The sequence below is a fragment of the Aulostomus chinensis genome, chromosome 12 (genome assembly GCF_037954235.1).
Source record: "Aulostomus chinensis isolate RoL2024-O1b breed Wild chromosome 12, RoL_Achi_v1.0, whole genome shotgun sequence".
In the NCBI taxonomy this organism is placed as follows: Eukaryota; Metazoa; Chordata; class Actinopteri; order Syngnathiformes; family Aulostomidae; genus Aulostomus; species Aulostomus chinensis.
In genome coordinates this window covers 22800484-22820785 of record NC_141331.1, presented here as the reverse complement: position 1 = coordinate 22820785, position 20302 = coordinate 22800484, and the positions used below count along the sequence as shown (strand labels likewise).

The 20302-nt window shown below is 44.7% G+C and overlaps 1 protein-coding gene across 2 annotated transcripts in view; it reads left to right on the top strand.

Moving 5' to 3' along the window:
* The window catches only part of frzb (frizzled related protein), a 66708-nt gene that overhangs the window by 10670 nt on the left and 35736 nt on the right, over positions 1–20302 (top strand). For both annotated transcript variants that reach the window (XR_015118760.1, XM_086220813.1), the window contains exon 2: positions 9521–9769. Coding sequence is in view for 1 of the 2 variants with exons in the window: in XM_086220813.1 (XP_086076939.1) it covers positions 9521–9769 (249 nt within the window). In the remaining variant the exon portion in view is untranslated. The remainder of the gene's footprint in view (positions 1–9520; positions 9770–20302) is intronic.

Below are 20302 nucleotides of genomic sequence, written 5' to 3'. Positions count from 1 at the left end.
GAGGTTTTATGACGACGGTAGAAAAGTGTTGGCTCCTCCTTTACTGAACGATCAAAATGATACAAAGCACAGTTTTCCTCACTAAACCTGCGCCAGCATCACTGTGTCATCAGCTTGCACCACTGCTAGCGCTCTGAAAGATTTCCTCTCTATTTCTAATGCATGTCTGGAATTCTAACTTCCTAAACAATGCCAGCTAAACGTAGGACTAAATTCAACACTGCACAATCACTAAATGCAATAACTTCAAAGATCAATTGGCTTCAATCTAAATTTAAATAACAATATGGAAAATGGCACGAACAGGACCTAAAGGTGGAGGTCAAGCGGCATACAGCTGCCCCCTGGAGGAGTGCCGGCCAGACAGGTGGGGGTCTGGGAGAGGGGCACCTGACGGATTTTGAGCAGTGGATGGCGGCAGTCATGGGCAGCACCTCTGTGGGGGGGATTGTCGCCGCTACCCACGCTGACTCCGAGAGCCTGGAGGGTAAGTGGCAACTCCATTTCTTAAGCAACATTTCCACATGCTTTGTCACAGATGTAAAGGCAACAAATACACAGAATCAGCCATTTAAATAAACCAATATGTTTAATAGAAATTGATCTGTCAGCCATGCCGTTGACGTACAGCACCCCCGCAGGCTCCTGCGCCAGACCGTCCACCGGCTCAGAGTCATCCGCCAGGACCAGCGGCATTCGGGCCAGCCCGTCCTCACACAGTCGGTCCTGCAGTGGCAGGAGGACATAACGGGGATCAATGAGCGGCTCGACCGCCTGATAAATGTTCTGGAACGTTTCGTGGACAAAATAAATTAATCTGGCTTCGTGAATCGTGTCGTAGCTTCTTACCCTTTCGCATTGTGGAAATGAAATTCTGGGGTGGGAGGACGGCTACCCGGCGGGGATCGGCGTCCATCCCTCCAGCCTCTGCGCATCGATGATCTGCACATTGATGGAGTGGAAACCCTTACAATGAACGTAAGCTTGTTCCTCGTGGGACGGCGATTTTATGGCAACATGAGTGCAGTCAGTGGCTCCGATTACATAGAGAATCCGGCTATTGTTGCAAATTAATATTGGCCTTTTCAATGATCAGTTACACCACCCAGGGCATGGCCCGGCCAAGGGTTGACTGACTCACCCCAGAACCATCTCCCGCCATCTCCCGCTTGAAGGCTTTTTGGACCCGATGTATGTGCGGTTGTCAAATGTCAGTTATCAATCACCGCCACAGGGTGTCGCCAATGGACCAAAGTGCAGTTAACGGAAGAATTGGCTTCCCGCCAACTTCTACAGCACCTCCAGAGTTGGCGTGAAACAACACGAGAATCAACGAACTTTTCGGGTTGATACAGCTGAACGTGAGCGTCGATCCTTGCGTACGCAAGTTTTTCTTGCGTAAACCTCGTTGATACATGAGGCCCCTGGTGTCTCTGCCACCTGCTGTCATACAACAATGGGCAGCCCTCCCTCTCATTCAAAGTGAGAGAAAACAACAATCATTTCACTCCTACTCACACACACACACACTCACATGCACACACATTTTGGCATGGATATGTTATGAAAGGAAGGAGAAAGCCCATTGCCTTATCCAAGAGTGCAGGATTTTATGCATCCAAGAGTCCAACGACTGTTTTGTGAAAGCAGATCTCAATGTTTTATCTCAAGACAGTTCTATCAGACTTACCTGTTAACTAATAGGGCAATTGGTCTCATCAGAGATTTCAATGCTGAAGGGGTTTCTCATCCAGTCATTTGTTTCAGCCACCACAAGGAAATATTCAAGGAGCTGTTGTCTGAGTAAGACAAGGTGTGCCACAGTGCTGTCCCTGATTCTGCATCTAAATTCAGTTCATCAGTGGACACCACATATCACACACTGGGGCCTCAGCTCTTCCTCTGTTCCAATCCAACTACCGTAAATTCTGGACTATAAGCCGCAACTTTTTTTCGATGCTTCATGCCCCGCGGCTTATGCTCCGGTGCGTCTTATATGAGGATTTTACCTTCACCCTGGGGTGTGGCGGGCAGCGGCAGCGGGCAGTAATTCCCTATTGTTCCTGATGGTAGCTCCAAGTACCGTACTTAGGGAAATTCCTAGCCAAATGTTATGGTAATTTCTCTAAGTACTGTACTTGTCCAGTCCATGCCGCGGTGCAGTGTAAAAAGAGCATCACACTATATTTTCAGTCATTTGTACTCACCCTCAAGATGGAGAGCAGAAGAAGGAATGCTTATGATGCAGCTTTCAAGTTAAAGGCAATCAATCTGGCGGTTACAGACGGAAATAGAGCTGCAGCACGTAAGTTTGGCATAAACGAATCGATGGTGAGATGCTGGAGGCGGCAACATGACGAACTGACCCAATGCAAAAAGACGACAAAAGCTTTCAGAGGTCATAATAGCAGATGGCCCGGACTTGAAAACGCTCTGGAAGACTGGGTCAACACGCAGAGAACGGGCGGCCGAGGTGTTTCCGCCGTGCACCGCGGCTTATTTACCGGTGCGGCTTATACGTGTACAAAGTTTATTTTTTCCCTAAAATAAGCATCTGCAACTTATATAACGGTGCGCTCTATCGTCCGGAATTTACGGTAAATGTTAATTTGAGAAAACTTGAATTACATCTACATATCACTTGCAGTGTTGATGCTAAAAGAAGCAGGTGCTGTAGATGGTCCAGCTGCACTGGTTGAACCGTAAATAGCATTTGTGCTTGGCTCATTGTTGTCAACTTTGGTTGAACAGTGTTCGAAATATTCCCTTCCTGTTCCACACTTCTTTTCCTGGTAGCTTCTGTTTGTAGTCATGTTTGTAGATGTTTGTTTGCTAACAATTTTGCCACAGCGGCAGGGGGAGATGGATGGAAAACTCAAAGCATAATGCCTCCAAGCCTCGTCGAGTTAAAATTACATGAATGGCACACTTTTTTTTCTGCAGTAGCAGCACTGCACTACTAATCAATAGAATTGCCTTCATCCTCACCACAAATCTCTGTATGAAGAAGCTGTAAAGGCCAGGAAAATGCTTCTCCATGCCCACACAGTATTAAACGTACAAAGGGAGAATTTTATAATGTAGAACTGAGACAATTGCTTCATGCCTCGTTGAAGCTCTGTCATGCCTCAACCACTGAAAGTATGAGGGCTTCTTTGCCTTTGCATTTTTTCTTTGTGTAATTCAAATAATGGCACTGAGACTAGAGAAGATTACTTTGGGTTTCGAGTTAACATTGATGAATTAGGAAAAATTACCTGAGAGGATGTTTAACCATTTAAACTGGACAGTGATACATTCAGTGCTGAAATGATGTTAAAGCTCACCTTAATATTTTGTTATACAAAATTTCCAACAAAAGGAAAATGTATAATGAAAATGTATTCATTTTTGAGGTAATAATCTCAAAATTAAAATGTTTCTTAGGACTAGCTTACCCCTTCAGCAAGTGGTAGTCCTATAACTACTTAGCAACAGACTGGGTTTCTTGTCTGGTCAACAAAAGGCACAATAAAGTGAATAAAGATGGATATAACTACTTCAAAAAATCTAAACTTGATTTTATTTGACACATTATTATGCTTTAGTCCATACTTGTTTGTGTTTCCCTTCAAAAAAACATTTTCACAGCTGTCTGTCTACTTACTGTCCTACTTTGTCGGATAAGGAGGAAAGAACCTGCTGGCTATAACGAGGTTGCTAAGCAAAAATCTTTTGGTTCCTCTTATTCTCTGCTAGTCATTCATCAAAATTAAGACTAATCTAAACTAACAAAACAAACAGATCTGTTTCCTGTTCAGCCGTTTTCCAACTTCAGCAGCAGTAATATTTTTGTGATGAGCAAGGCGTGCTGTCATGCTTTATTGAGTATACTCTAAATGTCTAGATGGCCAATGAGGTCTTTGAGTTATTGTCATTTAATTTATTTTCAAAACATTATTACATATAAAAAGTTTTGGAGCATATAATTACTAAGCTTCCGGTCCCTGGTAATAAAATTACCAATGTAACTGCTTTTTGTTTAGTTTAGATTTTGCCATTTCTCTGCCTCTAAATGTAAATTATTATTATCTATTATCCTGCTTAGTGTTTTTTTTTTATAGGCCTGCACATAATTCATTGAATAGGTAAGGTCCAAGTCAAGTCAAGTCAATTTTATTTGTATAGCTCCAAATCACAACAAAAGTTATCTCATGACTCTTTACAGGTAGAACAGGTCTAGTACCACACTCCTTCAATGAATTTATACCCAACAATTCTCCATCAGCAAGAACATCCTGCAACAGCGGTGATGAAAACCTTACTTTTAACAGGCAGGAACGTTGAGCAGACCCAGGCTCAATGGGGACGGCCTTCTGCTTTGACCGGTTGGGGGGAAAGAGAGCAGGAGAGCGGGCAGAGACAAAGACAGATAATGGAGGAAGACAGACATGCAGAAGGAAAGAGTGGAACAGAGATAAAGAGAGAGAGAAAAGGAAGAGACTGATGGACAGCCAGGGACGTGAGCAGGTGGAGCTACGGGTGGCAGCTTGAGCCTCTTCAGGTCTGCAGCCTCCTCCAGCAGCACCCGGGATCTGGGATGAGGGGAGCCCAAAGGCTCCGGAGAAGAAGATGAGTTAGTAATATGTATGAGTATGATTTATGTATGACACATATAGGAGGATAGAGAGGAGTCGAGAGAAGCCCAGTGCACCATGGGAGATCCCCCAGCAGCCTAAGCCTATAGCAGCATATCTAAGGGCCAGCCTAAGCAGCCCAACTATAAGCCTGATCAAAAAGGAAGGTCTTAAGTCTGCTCTCAAAGGTTGAGAGGGTGTCTGCATCCCAGACCGAAACTGGGACACAGTTCCACAGGAGCGGAGCCTGATAGCTGAAGGCTCTGGCTCCCATTCTACTTTTAGAAACTCTAGGAACCACCAGTAACCCCGCATCCTGGGAGCAAAGGGTTCTAGCTGGATAATTGGGAACTAGGAGCTCTGTCAGGTATGAAGGTGCCTGACTGTTGAGGACTTGGTATGTTAGAAGGGGAATTTTGAATTCTATTCTGAATTTGATAGGGAGCCAATGCAGAGAAGCCAGTACAGGAGAGACATGGTCTCTTCTACTAGTTCTCGTCAACACGTGGGCAGCAGCATTTTGGACCAGCTGGAGAGTCTTTAGGGACTTACTGGTGCTGCCTGATAGGAGGGAATTGCAGTAATCCAGCCTGGAAGTGACAAAGGCATGGACTAGTTTTTCTGCATCCTTTTGAGACAGGATGTGTCTGATCCTAGCAATGTTTCGTAAATGAAAGAAAGAAGTCCTAGAAATTGGCTTAATGTGGGCATTAAAGGACAGATCCTGATTGAAAAGAACTCCTAGGTTCCTTACGGTCGTGCTGGGGGCCAAGGTTATACCTTCCAGGGTACCTATCTCATTAGATAGGGTGTCTCTAAGATGTTTTGGGCCCAGGACAATGACTTCAGTTTTATTGGAGTTTAATAAAAGGAAATTAAGGGTCATCCAAGTTTTTATCTCCTTTAGACAGGCCTCCAGTTTAGTCAGCTGATTTATTTCATGTGGATGCATTGATAAGTACAGCTGTGTGTCGTCAGCATAACAGTGAAAATTAATTGAGTGTTTCCTAATAATGTGACCCAGAGGAAGCAGATAAAGGGTGTAGAGGCTTGGTCCAAGCACAGAGCCTTGTGGAACACCATAAGTGACGATGCGTGGTTCCAAGAATATTGAACGTTGGAGAAATGTAACACCATACATTTTTTTTAGAAGGACTCAGACATACTGGAATTTAGCTATACTGTGCAACACTACGCTGAAGTATACACTAAGATTTTATGTCAGTGAAGCTAAAAACTGGAATGTTCTCCCTCTATTGTTAATGTGCTGGTGTTTTATCAGGCATCATCATTTTCTATGCATTTTTGTCTTTATCAGATAAATGAGTAAAATCTGCATTTCTTTTGAAGAAAATTGTGAGAGGTTCTAAGAGTCTCACTTCTCAAGAATTCTCAAGGAAATTCTGATCTCAGTTTCATTCACAACAGCTATCCTGCTGGTAACCCAGTTTTCTTTTTTTTGTTGGGATATGAACTTGGAGCAGGCTGCTGTTTATTGTGGGTCTGTTTTCTCTTCAGAAGGAAACTTAATTTTTCTTCATATCTGCTGATACTGAATATAAAAATGTCTGTGTGTTTTTGATAAGCTGAGCTAATAAAAGTGTTCTGCAAGTCTGCACGCTCTGTACATTTACCATCGCCACAGTGTATTTGACACTGAGTAGTTTTTTGCTGCAATGTCACTTTTTTAAGTCTGACATATCTAAACTAAATATTGCACACTTCCTGTATTTAAACACTGAATTGTACTGTCACAGTCACTGGTCAGTGAACATGTTTCTTGCTGCAGACAGTTTTGAATGGTCTTTGTTTTAATAGGAATGTAGAGGTCATCTGATCACCTAAGAGCAGCTGAAACCTTTCAGACAGAAATTTCAAGACAGACTACAAAAACTATAACATTTGTTATGCTATGAATGGTCAGGTTTGTGTCGGTGAGATGCAGAGTTTGAGCCTTTCTGTCAGGATCTTTGAAAATCTGTGACCTTGATAACTAGCATGAGGTTGCATAATGCACTTTCTTCAGTTAAAAACAATCCAAAAAAGCTATTAGCTGAACTTAACTGAGGCTGGATGATTGGGTAAATAAAGTAGAACAGCAAGAGAAAAAGTTGTAACTAGAAAAATGCTAATGAAAGACTAGCGGGTCAGAAACCAGGAAACAGATACCAGTTACAAATTCAGAATATTCAATTTGAATCTGTGCAACTAAACCGCAGTCTCGAGCTGCAATAGAAATGGGTCCTCCTTTTTTGTCCCATCCTGTTTGCGACATACAACTAAATAGTTGTATGTAAATAGATGTCCTGCATGGTGAGCAAGAGTTTCTTGAATGCATCTGATCCTCTTGGATTGACTTGGGAATGAGTTGATGTATCTCCACATTCATTTTTTTTAAGTTTCCATCATTCGACAATATGGTTGTTTGTATTATTTATTATTAACAAATCCAAAAGTTTGTTGTGTTTCATTGAGCTGTGTCAACTGATAGTAAATCTTTTCACATTTTGTTTGCCTAGATCCAGCCAAAAAAAGTAGATGTGTATCCCAAAACCGGAAACTGATCATTCACTCAATGATTAAATATGAGCATGTTTGAAAAGTCTGAATTCTGTTTGTTTTTTTACTGAGGTGCAGCTGCTTGTGTAATTTGTTTATACATTTATCCATGAGACATAGCAGTGCTGCATTATTCCAGCCTCAAAATAACAAGGAAAACAAAACTGATGGTATAAAAAATTATTACAAAAATTATTACAAATGAAATGGTAAAATAATCCACAGTGTAAGTAAATACATCTCTTATTTTACAATTTATCTTTTGTGATAGTCCAAATTGAGAAGAAAGAACAACTATTAAAGCAAGAGTCATTGTAATAGAAACAACCTCAGTATCGCCCCCCCCCCCCCGCCCCCAACCAGATGATTAGAGACTATAGCTGTCTATGCACAGAAGGAAACTAGGGGCTATGTAGCAACTGGAGCCCGTGGAATGTCAATGAAATGTGGAAACATTTAGCAATGACAGACAAAAGAACCACAAGCAACACCAAGTTGGTGGGTACCAGGTTAAACTCAACTAAATTGAGACTGAAACAACTAATAGAAGCAAAGATGTGGGCTGACGGATCAGAAATATGAGACTTCTAGGAGAGGGCGACCTTGGCAACCAGAGTAATGAATATCCACAAGCAACCAACTGTCAATGATGTGAAAGGTGAAATAATCAGTTAGAAATGAGTGTATAGACTACATGGCAGTGACAAGCTCCAGTCAGTGCACCATGCAAGACAGGTTACCAAATGTCCTTTGGACTGGATGTGAGCTACATTAAAAGCAAAGATGTTGTCCAAATTTGAAAGTGAAAGAACTTGATTTTGAATTTTGTATTGCAAAATGTCAGAGGGCCAAATCAAAACCACATTTTCTTATTCAGCCCACATCAACTCTTAAGGACATTGGCTATCAGGAGATCTTCTGCAATGTCAGTTAGATGGTGGCATGCCAAAAATATGTCAGGATAAGTCAAAAAACATTCATTTGCAATGGTTATATGTAATGCGTGTATGACGAATTTAGGTCAGATGATTCTACAAAACCCAAGGAGGAGGGAATGATTACACTGATACACAAAATTAAATGAAGCACAGGAGACAGGAATTTGCAATTCCAGATGTGTATTTTTGCCATATGTTTAAGGATGAAGGAAAACAGAAAAGTAGTCTAGAACTACCCCCCCCATACTCAATAAATAGATTTAGATTAAAAATTATGGCCTTGCAAATAAATTTATTGCTTTAAGTTCACAGTGCACCTTGAACTTTAAGTATCTTATAGAAAAAGTGTTTGAGGTAATATTAATTAACCAATCAAATTACCTATACCTCAGTTGCTTAACACTGTACATTCATCATAATACAACATAACACATTTCAAGTAGACTCAGCAGGTTTAGGTTCCAGCACCATTGTGAGCGTTAAATGCATTTAAGTCCGCATATGTAAAAGTCTCGCAAAGAAACAATTATAAAGTAGAAGAGATTGGGCCTGACAATTTGGTGGAGTGGGAATTGAATGAATGAGTTTGCTAGAGTGCAAGAACTTGGGTTCTACCATACTGACAGGGGCTTGATAAGAGCAGGTTTTTCAAGCTGCAGGAGATGCTCCTTTTTTTAAATCACAGGTGTTCCTCAAAGGGGGACAATACACCAATACACAATACTATACTATCATCGATATACAAGGCTTTTGTTTGAGTCAAACAAAACAACTTATTCACACAAATACTGACATGAACACCTACGAAACAGCATGGTAACCCACAATCAGAGCAACACAATGAATAAACTGTGTCAGTTAACTATATTTGTACAAACCATGGCGATAACAGCAGTAACATGCCCAATATGGCTGCTACTATTGTTTGTTAATTTTTTAAATTCTATGGCTGCTCTGTTTAATTGCAATTACAATTGTGATAGTTCACCAATAATAGCAGACTGATACGCAACTATTGTATTTTTACTTTTGGACCTGGGTTACATATATTTTACACAAATAGTATTACTTTGAAAGTGATAAACTGCACCCAGTATCTTTTATTTTTAACATTTAAATATTTTCACGAGTATAATAATTTTTTTTTTCATAATTTGATAGCTCCTCGGGGAATCAAATTATTTTATGAAACGATAAAGACACTTTTGATAATAATGATAATAAATGGTACCTATATACCACTTTTGTAGATCTGCAAAGGTATTATGGTATGCAAAAAAATAACATGGCAAGGTAAATATGGTTTGGAAGAACATGGGTTGAAACAAAACAACAGAGGTTAGGAAGGTAGGGAGTATAGAAAAGGTTTTTTTTAATATGTCTGTTTTTGTCTTTTTTTTTTTTCAGGCACTGGCTGCAGTCCAGACTTGCTCTTCTTCTTGTGTGCAATGTATGCTCCAATCTGCACCATTGACTTCCAGCATGAACCCATCAAACCCTGTAAGGCAGTGTGTGAGCGGGCAAAGTATGGCTGTGAGCCAGTGATGAAACGTTACAACCACAGTTGGCCCGAAAGCCTGGCCTGCAACGAGCTTCCTCTGTACGACCGTGGAGTCTGCATCTCACCTGAGGCCATTGTTAAGGCAGAGGGACCAGGTATTGTTATTGTAACTACTATCAGTATCTGCACAACTGCTACATTTCAGTCAAGACAGCTGATGATTGTCAGGTACTTAAAAGGATGAGTTTCCACCTAATGGACTAAAAAAAAAAATGATAATGTCTATACATGATTATTTAGCAGTGAGTATGCTTTTTTTACTTTTTGATTTCATCCTTTCAGATTTAAAATGGTGGACCGCTCAATATGATGACCTTCTTCACCACATTTACCTCAAATCAATGCAATATAAAGTATTATTCCGACATGCATAATTATGGTATTTTTTAAACATGTACTCAGAGGGTAAGGGTCAGGGGGGGGGGGGGGGGGCTGGAGCCTATCCCAGCAGCATTCAGGCGAGAGGCGGGGTACACCCTGGTGGACAGGTCGCCAGTCCATCGCAGGGCCAGCATATATAGACAAACAACCATTCACACTCACATTCATACCTACGGTCAAATTAGAGTATTCAATTAGCCTAGTCCCCAATTGCATGTTTTTGGATTGTGGGAGGAAGCCGGAGTACCTGGAGGGAACCCACGCAGGCACAGGGAGAACATGTAAACTCCACACAGAAACATCTTGTGCCCGAGCCAGGACTTGAACCCGAAACCTTCTTGCTGTGAGGCAACAGTGCTAATCACTGCACCACCATGCTGCGGGTCTAAAACAATTATGAGAATAGTTCATTATTTACCTGGAAGTCAATAACTGGGCTACTAGGGAGTTATAATTATCTGACAAAAAAAATTTAACCTTCAAAGGCCCCACTCAAACCTGTTAAGAAGATGCAACCTGAGTGATTTCACCAGGACAGCTTTAAGAGCAGGTATGAACATACTCAGGATGTCTTCAAGATCCCCTAGCATCTGATCCACATTCAGATGTTGATTTGAACAAATGTTTTGTTAGTGTGTCAGACATCTTGTGGTGGTTGGCTTGGAAGGATCTGTGCTTTTTCCATCTTTCCCTAGGCTGTTTTTGTAGGCACAGAAAAGTGCTCATTCTCCTTAAAGATCAATTTATCCCCTCTACCCACCACAGCTCATGATGCCGTCATTGTCGTCCTCCTCCTCCGTTTTATCCGGTTGGTCCAGGTTGCGGGGGCAGGAGCCTCAGCAAGGAAGCCTAGACTGTCCTCTTCCAAGCCACTTCCACCAGCTCTTCCAGGGGAATCCTAAGGCATTCCCAGGCCAGCCGAGAGATATAATCCCTCCAGCGTGTCCTGGGTTGGCCTCAAGGCCTCCTCCCGGTTGGGCATGCCTGGAACACCTCCTGAGGGAGGCATCCTCACCAGATGCCCGAACCACATCAACTGACTCCTCACAACATGGAGGAGCAGTGGCTCTACTCTGAGCACCTCCCAAGTGACTGAGCTTCTCTTTAAGGGAGAGCCCAGCCACCCTGCGGAGGAAACTCATTTTGGCTGCTTGTATTCGTGATCTCATTCTTTCGGTCATTACCCAAAGCTCATGACCATAGGTGAGTGTTGGAATTTAGATTGACTGGTAAATTGAAAGCCTCGCCTTTTGGCTAAGCTCCCTCTTCACCACAACAGACTGGTTTAGCACCCGCATCACTGCGGATACCACTGCAGATACCACCCCAATCCACCTGTCAATCCCTGCTCCATCCTACCCTCACTCGTGAACAAGACCCCGAGATACTTAAACTCCTCCACCTGAGGTAGGACCTCCCCCTGACCTGAAGTGGGCAAACCAACCTTTTCCAGCTGAGGACCATAGCCTCAGACTTGGAGGTGCTGATTCTCATCCCAGCTGCTTCACATTCAGCTGCGAACTGTCCCAGCAAGAGCTGGAGGTTGTGGCCTAAGAGGACCATGTCATTTGCAAAAAACAGAGACGACATCCTTCCCCCACCAAACTCGACTCCCTCCACCACCCGGCTGCGCCTAGAAATTCTGTCCATAAAGGTTATGAACAGAACCAGTGACAAAGGGCAGCCTTGGCGGAGTCCAACCCTCACTGGGAACAAGTCCAGCTTACTGCAGACAACGCGGACCAGACTCTCACTCCCCCAGTAGAAAGACTGAACAGCCCTTAGAAAGGGGCCATCCGCCTTATACTCCCGGAGTACCCTCCACAGGGTGCTCCTGGTACCACGGTCATAAGCCTTCTCCAGATCCACAAAACATATGTGGACTGGTTGGTCAAACTCCCATGTCCCCTCCAGCACCCTAGCGAGGGTGAAGAGCTTATCCACGGTTTCACGGCCGGGACGAAAACCACACTGCTCCTCCTCAATCTTAGGTTCGACGATCGCCCTGACCCTCCTCTCCAGTACCCTGGCATAGACCTTTCCAGGGAGGCTGAGGAGTGTGATCCCCAATAGTTGAAACACACCCTCTGGTCCCCTTTCTTAAAGATGGGGACCACCACCCCCGTCTGCCACTCAAAAGGCACGGCCCTCGATGTCCACGCAATGTTGCAGAGATGTGTCAACCAAGACAGCCCCACAACATCCAGAACCTTGAGATACCGAGGGCGGATCTCATTCACCCCCGAGCTGTGCCACCGTGGAGTTACTTAACTGCCTCGGTGACTTCTGCCCCGGAGATTGGACGACCCCACTCCACAAGGTCTGTCTCCTCCATGGAGTACGCGTTGGTGGGATTGAGGAGTTCCTCAAAGTATTCCTTTCACCGCCCAATTCTCTCCCCAGTTGACATCAGCAGCCTCCCATCCCCACTGTAAACAGTGTGGGCTAGTTCCCACCTTCCCCCCCTGCGGCGACGGATGATTTGCCAGAACCCTTTTGGAGCCGACCGATAGTCATTCTCCATGGCCTCACCGAACTCCTGCCATGCCCGAGTTTTTGCCTTGGTGACTGCCATGGCAGCATATTGCTTGGCCTGCCAGTACCGGTCAGCTGCCTCTGGAGTCCCATATGCCAGCCATGCCCTGTAGGCCTCCTTCTTCAGCCTGACGGCTCCCCTCACCTGTGGTGTCCACCAGCGGGTTTGTGGATTACCGCCACAACCGGCAGCCCAGTAGCCTTACGGCCACAGCTCACAACAGCCGCCTCGACAATGGCAGAGCAGAACATGGCCCATTTGGACTCAATGTCCACCACTGCCCCCGGGATGTGGTCAAAGCTCTGCCGGAGGTGGGAGTTGAAGATCATTCTGACAGGTTCTTCCTCCAGGCATTCCCAACAAACCCTCACTACTCATTTGGACCTGCTAGGTCTGCGCGGCGTCTTCCCCTGCTACCTGATCCAAGTCACCACCAGATGGTGATCAGTTGACAGCTCAGCTTCTCTCTTCACCAGAGTGTCCAGAAAATGGGGTCGCTGGTCAAATGATAAGACTATAAAATCGATCATAGACCTGTGACCTAGGATGTCCTGGTGCCACGTGCACCGGTGGGCATCTTTATGTTCGAACATGGTGTTGGTTATGGACAAACTGCAACTTGCACAGAAGTCCAAAAATGCACACCACTTGGGTTCAGGTCGGGCCTGTGGTTCCTCCCAATCACGCCCTTCCAGGTCACGCTGTCATTGCCAATGTGAGCGTTGAAGTCTCCCAGTAGGACAATGGAGTCCCCAGTCGGGGCACCATCCAGTACTCTTCCCAAGGACTCCAAAAAGGGTGGGTGCTCTGAAGTGGTGTTCGGCGCATAAGCGCAGACCACTGTCCGGACCCGTTCCCCAACCCAAAGGCGCAGGGAAGCAACCCTTTCGTCCACCGGGGTATACCCCAACGTACAGGCAGAGAGTCTGGGGGAGATCACAAAGCTCACCCTGGCCCTCTGCCTCTCACTCGGAACACCTCCAGCAAAAGAGAGTCCAACCCCTCTCAAGGACTTGGGTTCCAGACCCGGAGCTATGTGTCGAGGTGAGGCCGATTATATCCAGCCAGTAGCGCTCAACCTCTTCCACCAGCTCTGGCTCCTTCCCCACCAGAGAGGTAACATTCCATTTCCCAAAAGCCAGCTTCCATGCCTGGGGATCAGACAGCCAAGATCCCTGCCTTGGACTACCACCCAAACCACAATGCACCGGACCCTTCCGGTTCCTCCTACAGGTGGTGGGTCCAAGGGAGGACGAGCTCATGTATCCTTTTTGGGTTAGGCCCCATGAACCAAGGCCCAGCCACCAGGCACTTGCCATTGAGCCCCTACCCCGGGCCTGGCTCTGGTGCAGGGACCCGGGGCCCTGGTGCCCGGGCTGGGTACACAAACTCCTAGGTGTTGCTTCCATGAGGGATCTATTTAACTGTTCTTTGTCTGGCCCTTCGTCTAGGACCAATCTGCCTTGGGTGACCCTACCAAAATGCCCCCAACAGCATAGCTCCTAGGGTCACTAGGGCACTCAAAATCCTCCACCACGATAACATGACGTTCCAGGAGGACCCACTACAGCTCATGATGCCCCCACCTCTTTTTCCAGAGGAAACACTGATTCATATTTGGTTGAATTGAAATAATAAACATGATACATGGATACTATTTTGCTGTTCCTCACAGTTTGAGCATAACACCAGGGGTTGTCTTGTAATTAATACAAAAAGTTGTGGGAAAACAGAAAATAATGTAATGTTCATTTGCATATCAAGTGGAAGGTGAGCTACATGCGAGCACTGGAGACACATTTTACAGCCAAGTGGGAACTCTCACTCAAAACTGCCCAGTTGTGACCAGATCACTCAAGATGCATAAAGTCAGGTCTTAACAGGGCCAGAAATTCTCAGGAATAATAGAGGACACATGAGCCACAATACATTTGAAGTGGGCACCACCAGCTCAGTTGGGGGAGCTGTGAAGGTTGTGTGGATCAATGACAGCATTTCTTACAGTTTTATAAATCAATTCTTTTTCACATATGCCTCTCTTTAAATTTCAGTTTTTCTGGTTTGAAAATGATGTTGGCAGCACTACAATTAACCTAGGCTTTCAGTGAAATACCAACTGACAGAAGAGTTGTATTGACTGACAGATGTCCTGATTTCTGTGTCTGAAATGTTATTATCAGAATGTTCTCATGATATATGTTGCTTGTGAAAAATATTTATTTCTATGACTACAGGGTGAAAGAATCTTTGGTCAAATTCACTTGTGTTACAGTGCATACATTCAGGATCTGTTGCTTGTCTCCTAGAAGGACAGAGTAGAGGAGAAGCCCATGTGACACAAATACAGGAAATTACTCCTAAATGCCCTTTCTCATTTCTGAACAATCTCTGGATCCCTAGAGAGATGGATGTGTGTCTAACATGTAACAGAAGTCCTTCTCAAGGGGGAATCAGTCTCTGAAATTGTGTGGGAGGTGAGTTGTTTTTGAAAGACAACAGTTAATATGAAAGAGATAACTTGCAAGAAAACTGTCTGGGAAGAGTGGAGCACAAAAACTAATCTAAAAAACTGAAAAATAGGTGTCTGTGTTTCTGAACAGTTGTAACAACATAGCATGCTATAGTTGTTGCTAGTTATGCTATATGGAGTTGAAATGGCTGGATGAAAATAAAGCATATTTGGGCCTTAACCAGGATGATTTTGTCACTCCTGGCTGTTAAGGCACTGACACAAGTGTTGTGCAGTGCTTAAGTAAATAGCTGGGCCTGACTTGGGCTAGATATGGGCCATAAAAGGTGGGCCTGTGGCTCATTTAATGCAGCCACATTCAACCATGTCTGTGCCAAAACAGGTATGATCTCAATTGAAAACAGATGTGGGCCACATTTTGGCCAAACATTCATTGCGATCTGAGCTACATTCTGCAGATTGTTTTGTTAGCAGTGGCCATTTTGATTGGAATGAATACTGCTCTTCCTGTCTGGCTGTCATTCTCTTCCCCTCCTTTCACCCTCTCTTTGTCTCTCCCTCTTTTCCCCTTCTGTTTCTGTCCCACTCCCTTATCCATTTTTGTCTCTGGACCTGTTTTTCAGCCCCCCCTCCCCCAACCAGTAAAAGCAGATTGCCATTCCCATGAAGCCTAGGTCTGCACAATGTTCCTGCCTTTTAAAGGAATGGTTTCATCACAGCTGTTGCAAGATGTGCTTGCTCAGGCAGATTTGTTGAGTGTTAATTGATTAAAGGAGTGGAATTACTTTACTTTGTTTCACAGTCTTCAGTCATTTAAATACCAAACCATGGGGAAATAAGTTTTTAAGAATACAATAACTCAGTGAAGACTGGTCAGGGGGAGGAGTAGGTGTCTGATCAAACCTTAGTAAAGGTTCAGATCATTCACCCATCGTTGACCCCCCCCCCCCAGTCTGGGAGCTGGGTTTGCTGTGGCCAGAAATGGTCCTGAGGCCTTTCCAGACTCCCCTAGTGTTGTTCTGCTGCACCTGATCCTCCATCTTCCTCCTGTAGCAGCTGACCTGAGAAAGAAGATCGGGGAGGATCTCTGCACAGAGTTCAGCTCGTTCGTATTCCCTGAGTTGAAGGCTCTCTTCTTCCCCCTGAGAAGAGCCTTGATGTCAGGGTTAACTGATGGTTTGTTGTTGGGAAAGCACTATACAGTCCTGGTGGGTACAATGTTTTCAACACAGAAGTTAATGTAGTCCATGATGCAGCCTGTGAGGCTGTCAGTGTCTTCCCCATGAGAGTCACAGAATTCCTCCCACACTGTAGTGTCAAGCAGTCCTTCAGAGCCTCCTCAGCTTCGTGGGACCATCTCTTCACAGTGCAGGTGGTCATTGGTTGCCTGTGTACAAGGGGCTTATGCACAGGCATGACATGTACCAGGTTGTGGTCTGACCTTCCCCATGGTGGGAGGGGAGAGGAGTTATATGGCTCCTTGGTGTTGGCATAAAACAAGTCTAATGTTTTATTGTCTGACATAGTGTATGAAAGTGGGCAAAGTGGAGGAAGGAGAGGTGTGGTTGAAGTCCCCAGAGACAAGGAGAAGGGCCTGTGAGTGCTGTGTCTGCAGCCTGTGTGTGACAGAGAGAAGCACATCACAGGCCGCATCAGCATTAGCAGAGGGGGAATATACACTGTTATGGCGATAGCATATGAGAATTCCCTCGGCAGACAGTAAGGCCTCATGCTAACCGCTAACAGTTCAACATCCTCACAGCAGACTTTTTCTTAACAGTGGTGTGCCCAGAGTTACACCATGTCTCGTTAATGAACATTGCCAACCCTCCTCCTTTCCTCTTACTGCTTTCCCGTGTCCTGTACGCCCGCAAGAGCTGGAAACCGTCCAATGCTGTGACTGTGTTCGGAGTCACCACAGTCAGCCATGTCTCCGTGAAAATCATTATGCTGCACTCCTGGTATTCCCACTGGAGCCGTGTCAGCGCCGTTAGCTTGTGCGTCTTGTTGGGAAGAAATCTTATATTCCCCATGATGACGGACGGGAGAACGGGCCTGTCGCATGGTAGCCTGGCCCGGCGCTTCACTCCAGCATGACAGTACCGTCTCCTTCTCTTGATTTCCTGAGGGACATCTTGCAGTTGTGCCGGCCACACCACCGTGAGTCGGAACGCTAGCAGCTGAACCCGAGTGGAAACAATGGGACCCATGGCTGCATGCAGGGCCCCCGAACACAATCGTTTAGAGTGTGACAAAACAGTAAAAGAAAGTTGATTTTTTTCAGTAACTCCATTCAAAAAGTGAAACTTGTATGATGTATTCATTCATTCCACACAGACTGATATATTTCAAGTGTTTATTTATTTTACTTTTGATGATTATAACTGAGAACTAATGAAAATCCCCAATACAGTATCTCATAAAACAGATTACTTAAGATCAATACAAAAAAAAAGACTTTTGAAAATGTTGGCCAACTGAAAAGTATGAACATGAAAAGTATGAGCACTCAAAGTACAACACTCAATACTTAGTTGGGGCTCCTTTTGCCTGAATTACTGCAGCAATGTGTCATGGCATTGAGTCAATCAGTCTGCGGCACTGCTCAGGTGGTATTAGAGCCCAGGTTGCTCTGATAGTGGCCTTCAGCTCTTCTCCATTGTTGGGTCTGGCATATTGCATCTTCCTCTTCACAATACCCCATAGATTTTCTATGGGGTTGTTGTGCCAACTCAACCAGGTCAAGAGATTAATTCAGAGATACGACAATTAATCCATCTGAAGAAAGGACTTTCAGCCTGTGAGGCCTTACACCCCTTTCTGAAGCCTGCATTTGAGTGACCACATGTTTCTTGAAACAAAGGGTCGTAAAAAGGGGGCTCACTCTGGCCATTGACCCCCCCAAAAACTCGTGCATGCTTGACCGGAAGTTCGCGTGACGCACTGCTATTGGTTGAGAGCCAGTACCATCCCACGGGAAGTGACATCATCTGCCTCACCATATAAAACTTCGGTGCAAGAAAGGCTCAACCTCTTTGGTTCACTTCAACCTCTTCGGTTCTCTTCGGCTCTCCTCTTCGGACCTCGAGCTGGCAGTGCAGCGACGGCAGAGAACTCCGCAAAAGACATCTCTCCCCCTGTCTACTTGTCCAGAGAAGCCACCGTCAAGCCACCCACTCCGCGTGAACTGGTCCCTGGTGAAAGAAAGCTCATTCCAGCTTCTTCACCCTTTCTACCAGTCAACTCCAGCAGACCCTGCAGGTTGCCCTGCCGCTGCTCTGCTGCCCTCCGAACCGAGCCGACCCGCGCTCTGGATCAACGGAGATCGAATCCCTTACCGCTCCACCGGGTCAAGTAAGGATTCCTTTAACTAGGGATTTTCTGGGCAGAGAAATAGCTTAGTTGTGTTTGTATAATGTCTGTGAATGTACTGTTTATGTGTCGGAAGTCCTGTAATTAGCAGATACTATTACATAGCATTATATGGTATTTATTGATGTTAGTTATTAATAACCGTAACATTTCAAGAAGGTGTTACCTGTTATTAATACTGCACAAGTGTGTTAACACACACATTTTTGGGTTCACCTCTGTCCTTTCCTCTCTCTATCTCTCTCTCTCTTCCACTAAGTGCTCAGCTTAGTAATTGACACTCCACATTTTATACCTCCACGGTGTTAACTAGCGGCTTGCTAGCCTCAGCTAACTAGCCTAGCGACTAGCCCCACTGCGACACTAACTGGTTGCTAGGCAACCAGGCTCACTCTCCCCTCCTCACTCTCTCTTCCATATACACACACACCCTCCCTCACTCACACACGCTTACACACACACACACACACACATATTATGACCTTGTATCTTTTGGTTAGATAAACCGTTACCAACGTGTTGCTGATTGATTGATGCACTGTGTTAATAAATGCATTTTTATTATACGAGAGAAGTCGTAGTGTCTTTTGTGTACGAACTTGTGGTCACGTGTCTAAGCAATACCCAGTGCTCGGATCTCATCCTTCCAACATCAGAGCTATCCCTATGTAGTTAATGTTACAGAATATTGACTGTTTAGTAGATAAACTGTGTTCGAGACTGATAACTTTTACAAGTTTGGTTGTATTTTAGTTTCCCTGAACTCATCAGGGTGGTGCCCCGAATAATTAATATTTAATATTAATTAGTAACTTATTTCATAATCAATAATTATATCCATAATTATTGATTATCATTATTTTTGACCAATTCGCTCTTCAGCGCACAACAGGTTTAAGGTCAGGCAAGTATGCTGGCCAAATAAGAACAGGGATACCATGGTCTTGAAACCAGGTACTGGTAGCTTTGGCACTGTGTGCAGGTGCCAAGTCCTGTTGGAAAATGTAATCTGCATCTCCATGAAGTTGGTCAGCAGCAGGAATCATGAAGTGCTCTAAAACTTCCTGGTAGATTGCTGCGTTGACCTTGGACCTCAGAAAACACAGTAGACCAACAACAGCAGATGACCTGGGACTCCAAACCATCATAGACCGTGGAAACTTTACACTGGACCTCAAGCAATGTGGATTCTGTGCCTCTCCTCTCTTCCTCCAGACTCTGATTTCAAAAGGAAATGCAAAATTTACTTTCATCAGAGAACATAACTTTGGACCACTCAGCAGCAGTCCAGTCCTTTTTGACTTTAGCCCAGGCAAGACGCTCCTGATGCTGTCTCTTGTTCAAGAGAGGCTTGACACAAGGAATGCAACAGCTGAAACCCATGTCTTTCATACGTCTGTGCGTGGTGGTTCTTGAAGCACTGACTCCAGCTGCAGTCCACTCTTTGTGAATCTCCCCCACATTTTTGAATGGGTTTTGTTTCACAATCCTCTCCAGGGTGCAGTTATCTTTATTACTTGTACACTTCTTTCGACCACATCTTTTCCTTCCCTTCGCCTCTCTATTAATGTGCTTGGACACAGAGCTCTGAACAGCCAGCCTCTTTAGCAATGACCTTTTTTGTCTTGCCCTCCTTGTGCAAGGAGCAGTGGTCGTCTTTTGGACAACTGTCAAGTCAGCAGTCTTCCCCATGATTGTGTAGTCTACAGAAGTAGACTGAGAGACCATTTAAAGGCCTTTGCAGGTGTTTGGAGTTAATTAGCTGATTAGAGTGTGGCACCAGGGGCCTCATGTATCAACGCAAGAAAAACCTGCGAACGGCAGGATCAGCACTCATGTTCAGATGTATCAACGTGAAAAGTTTGTCGA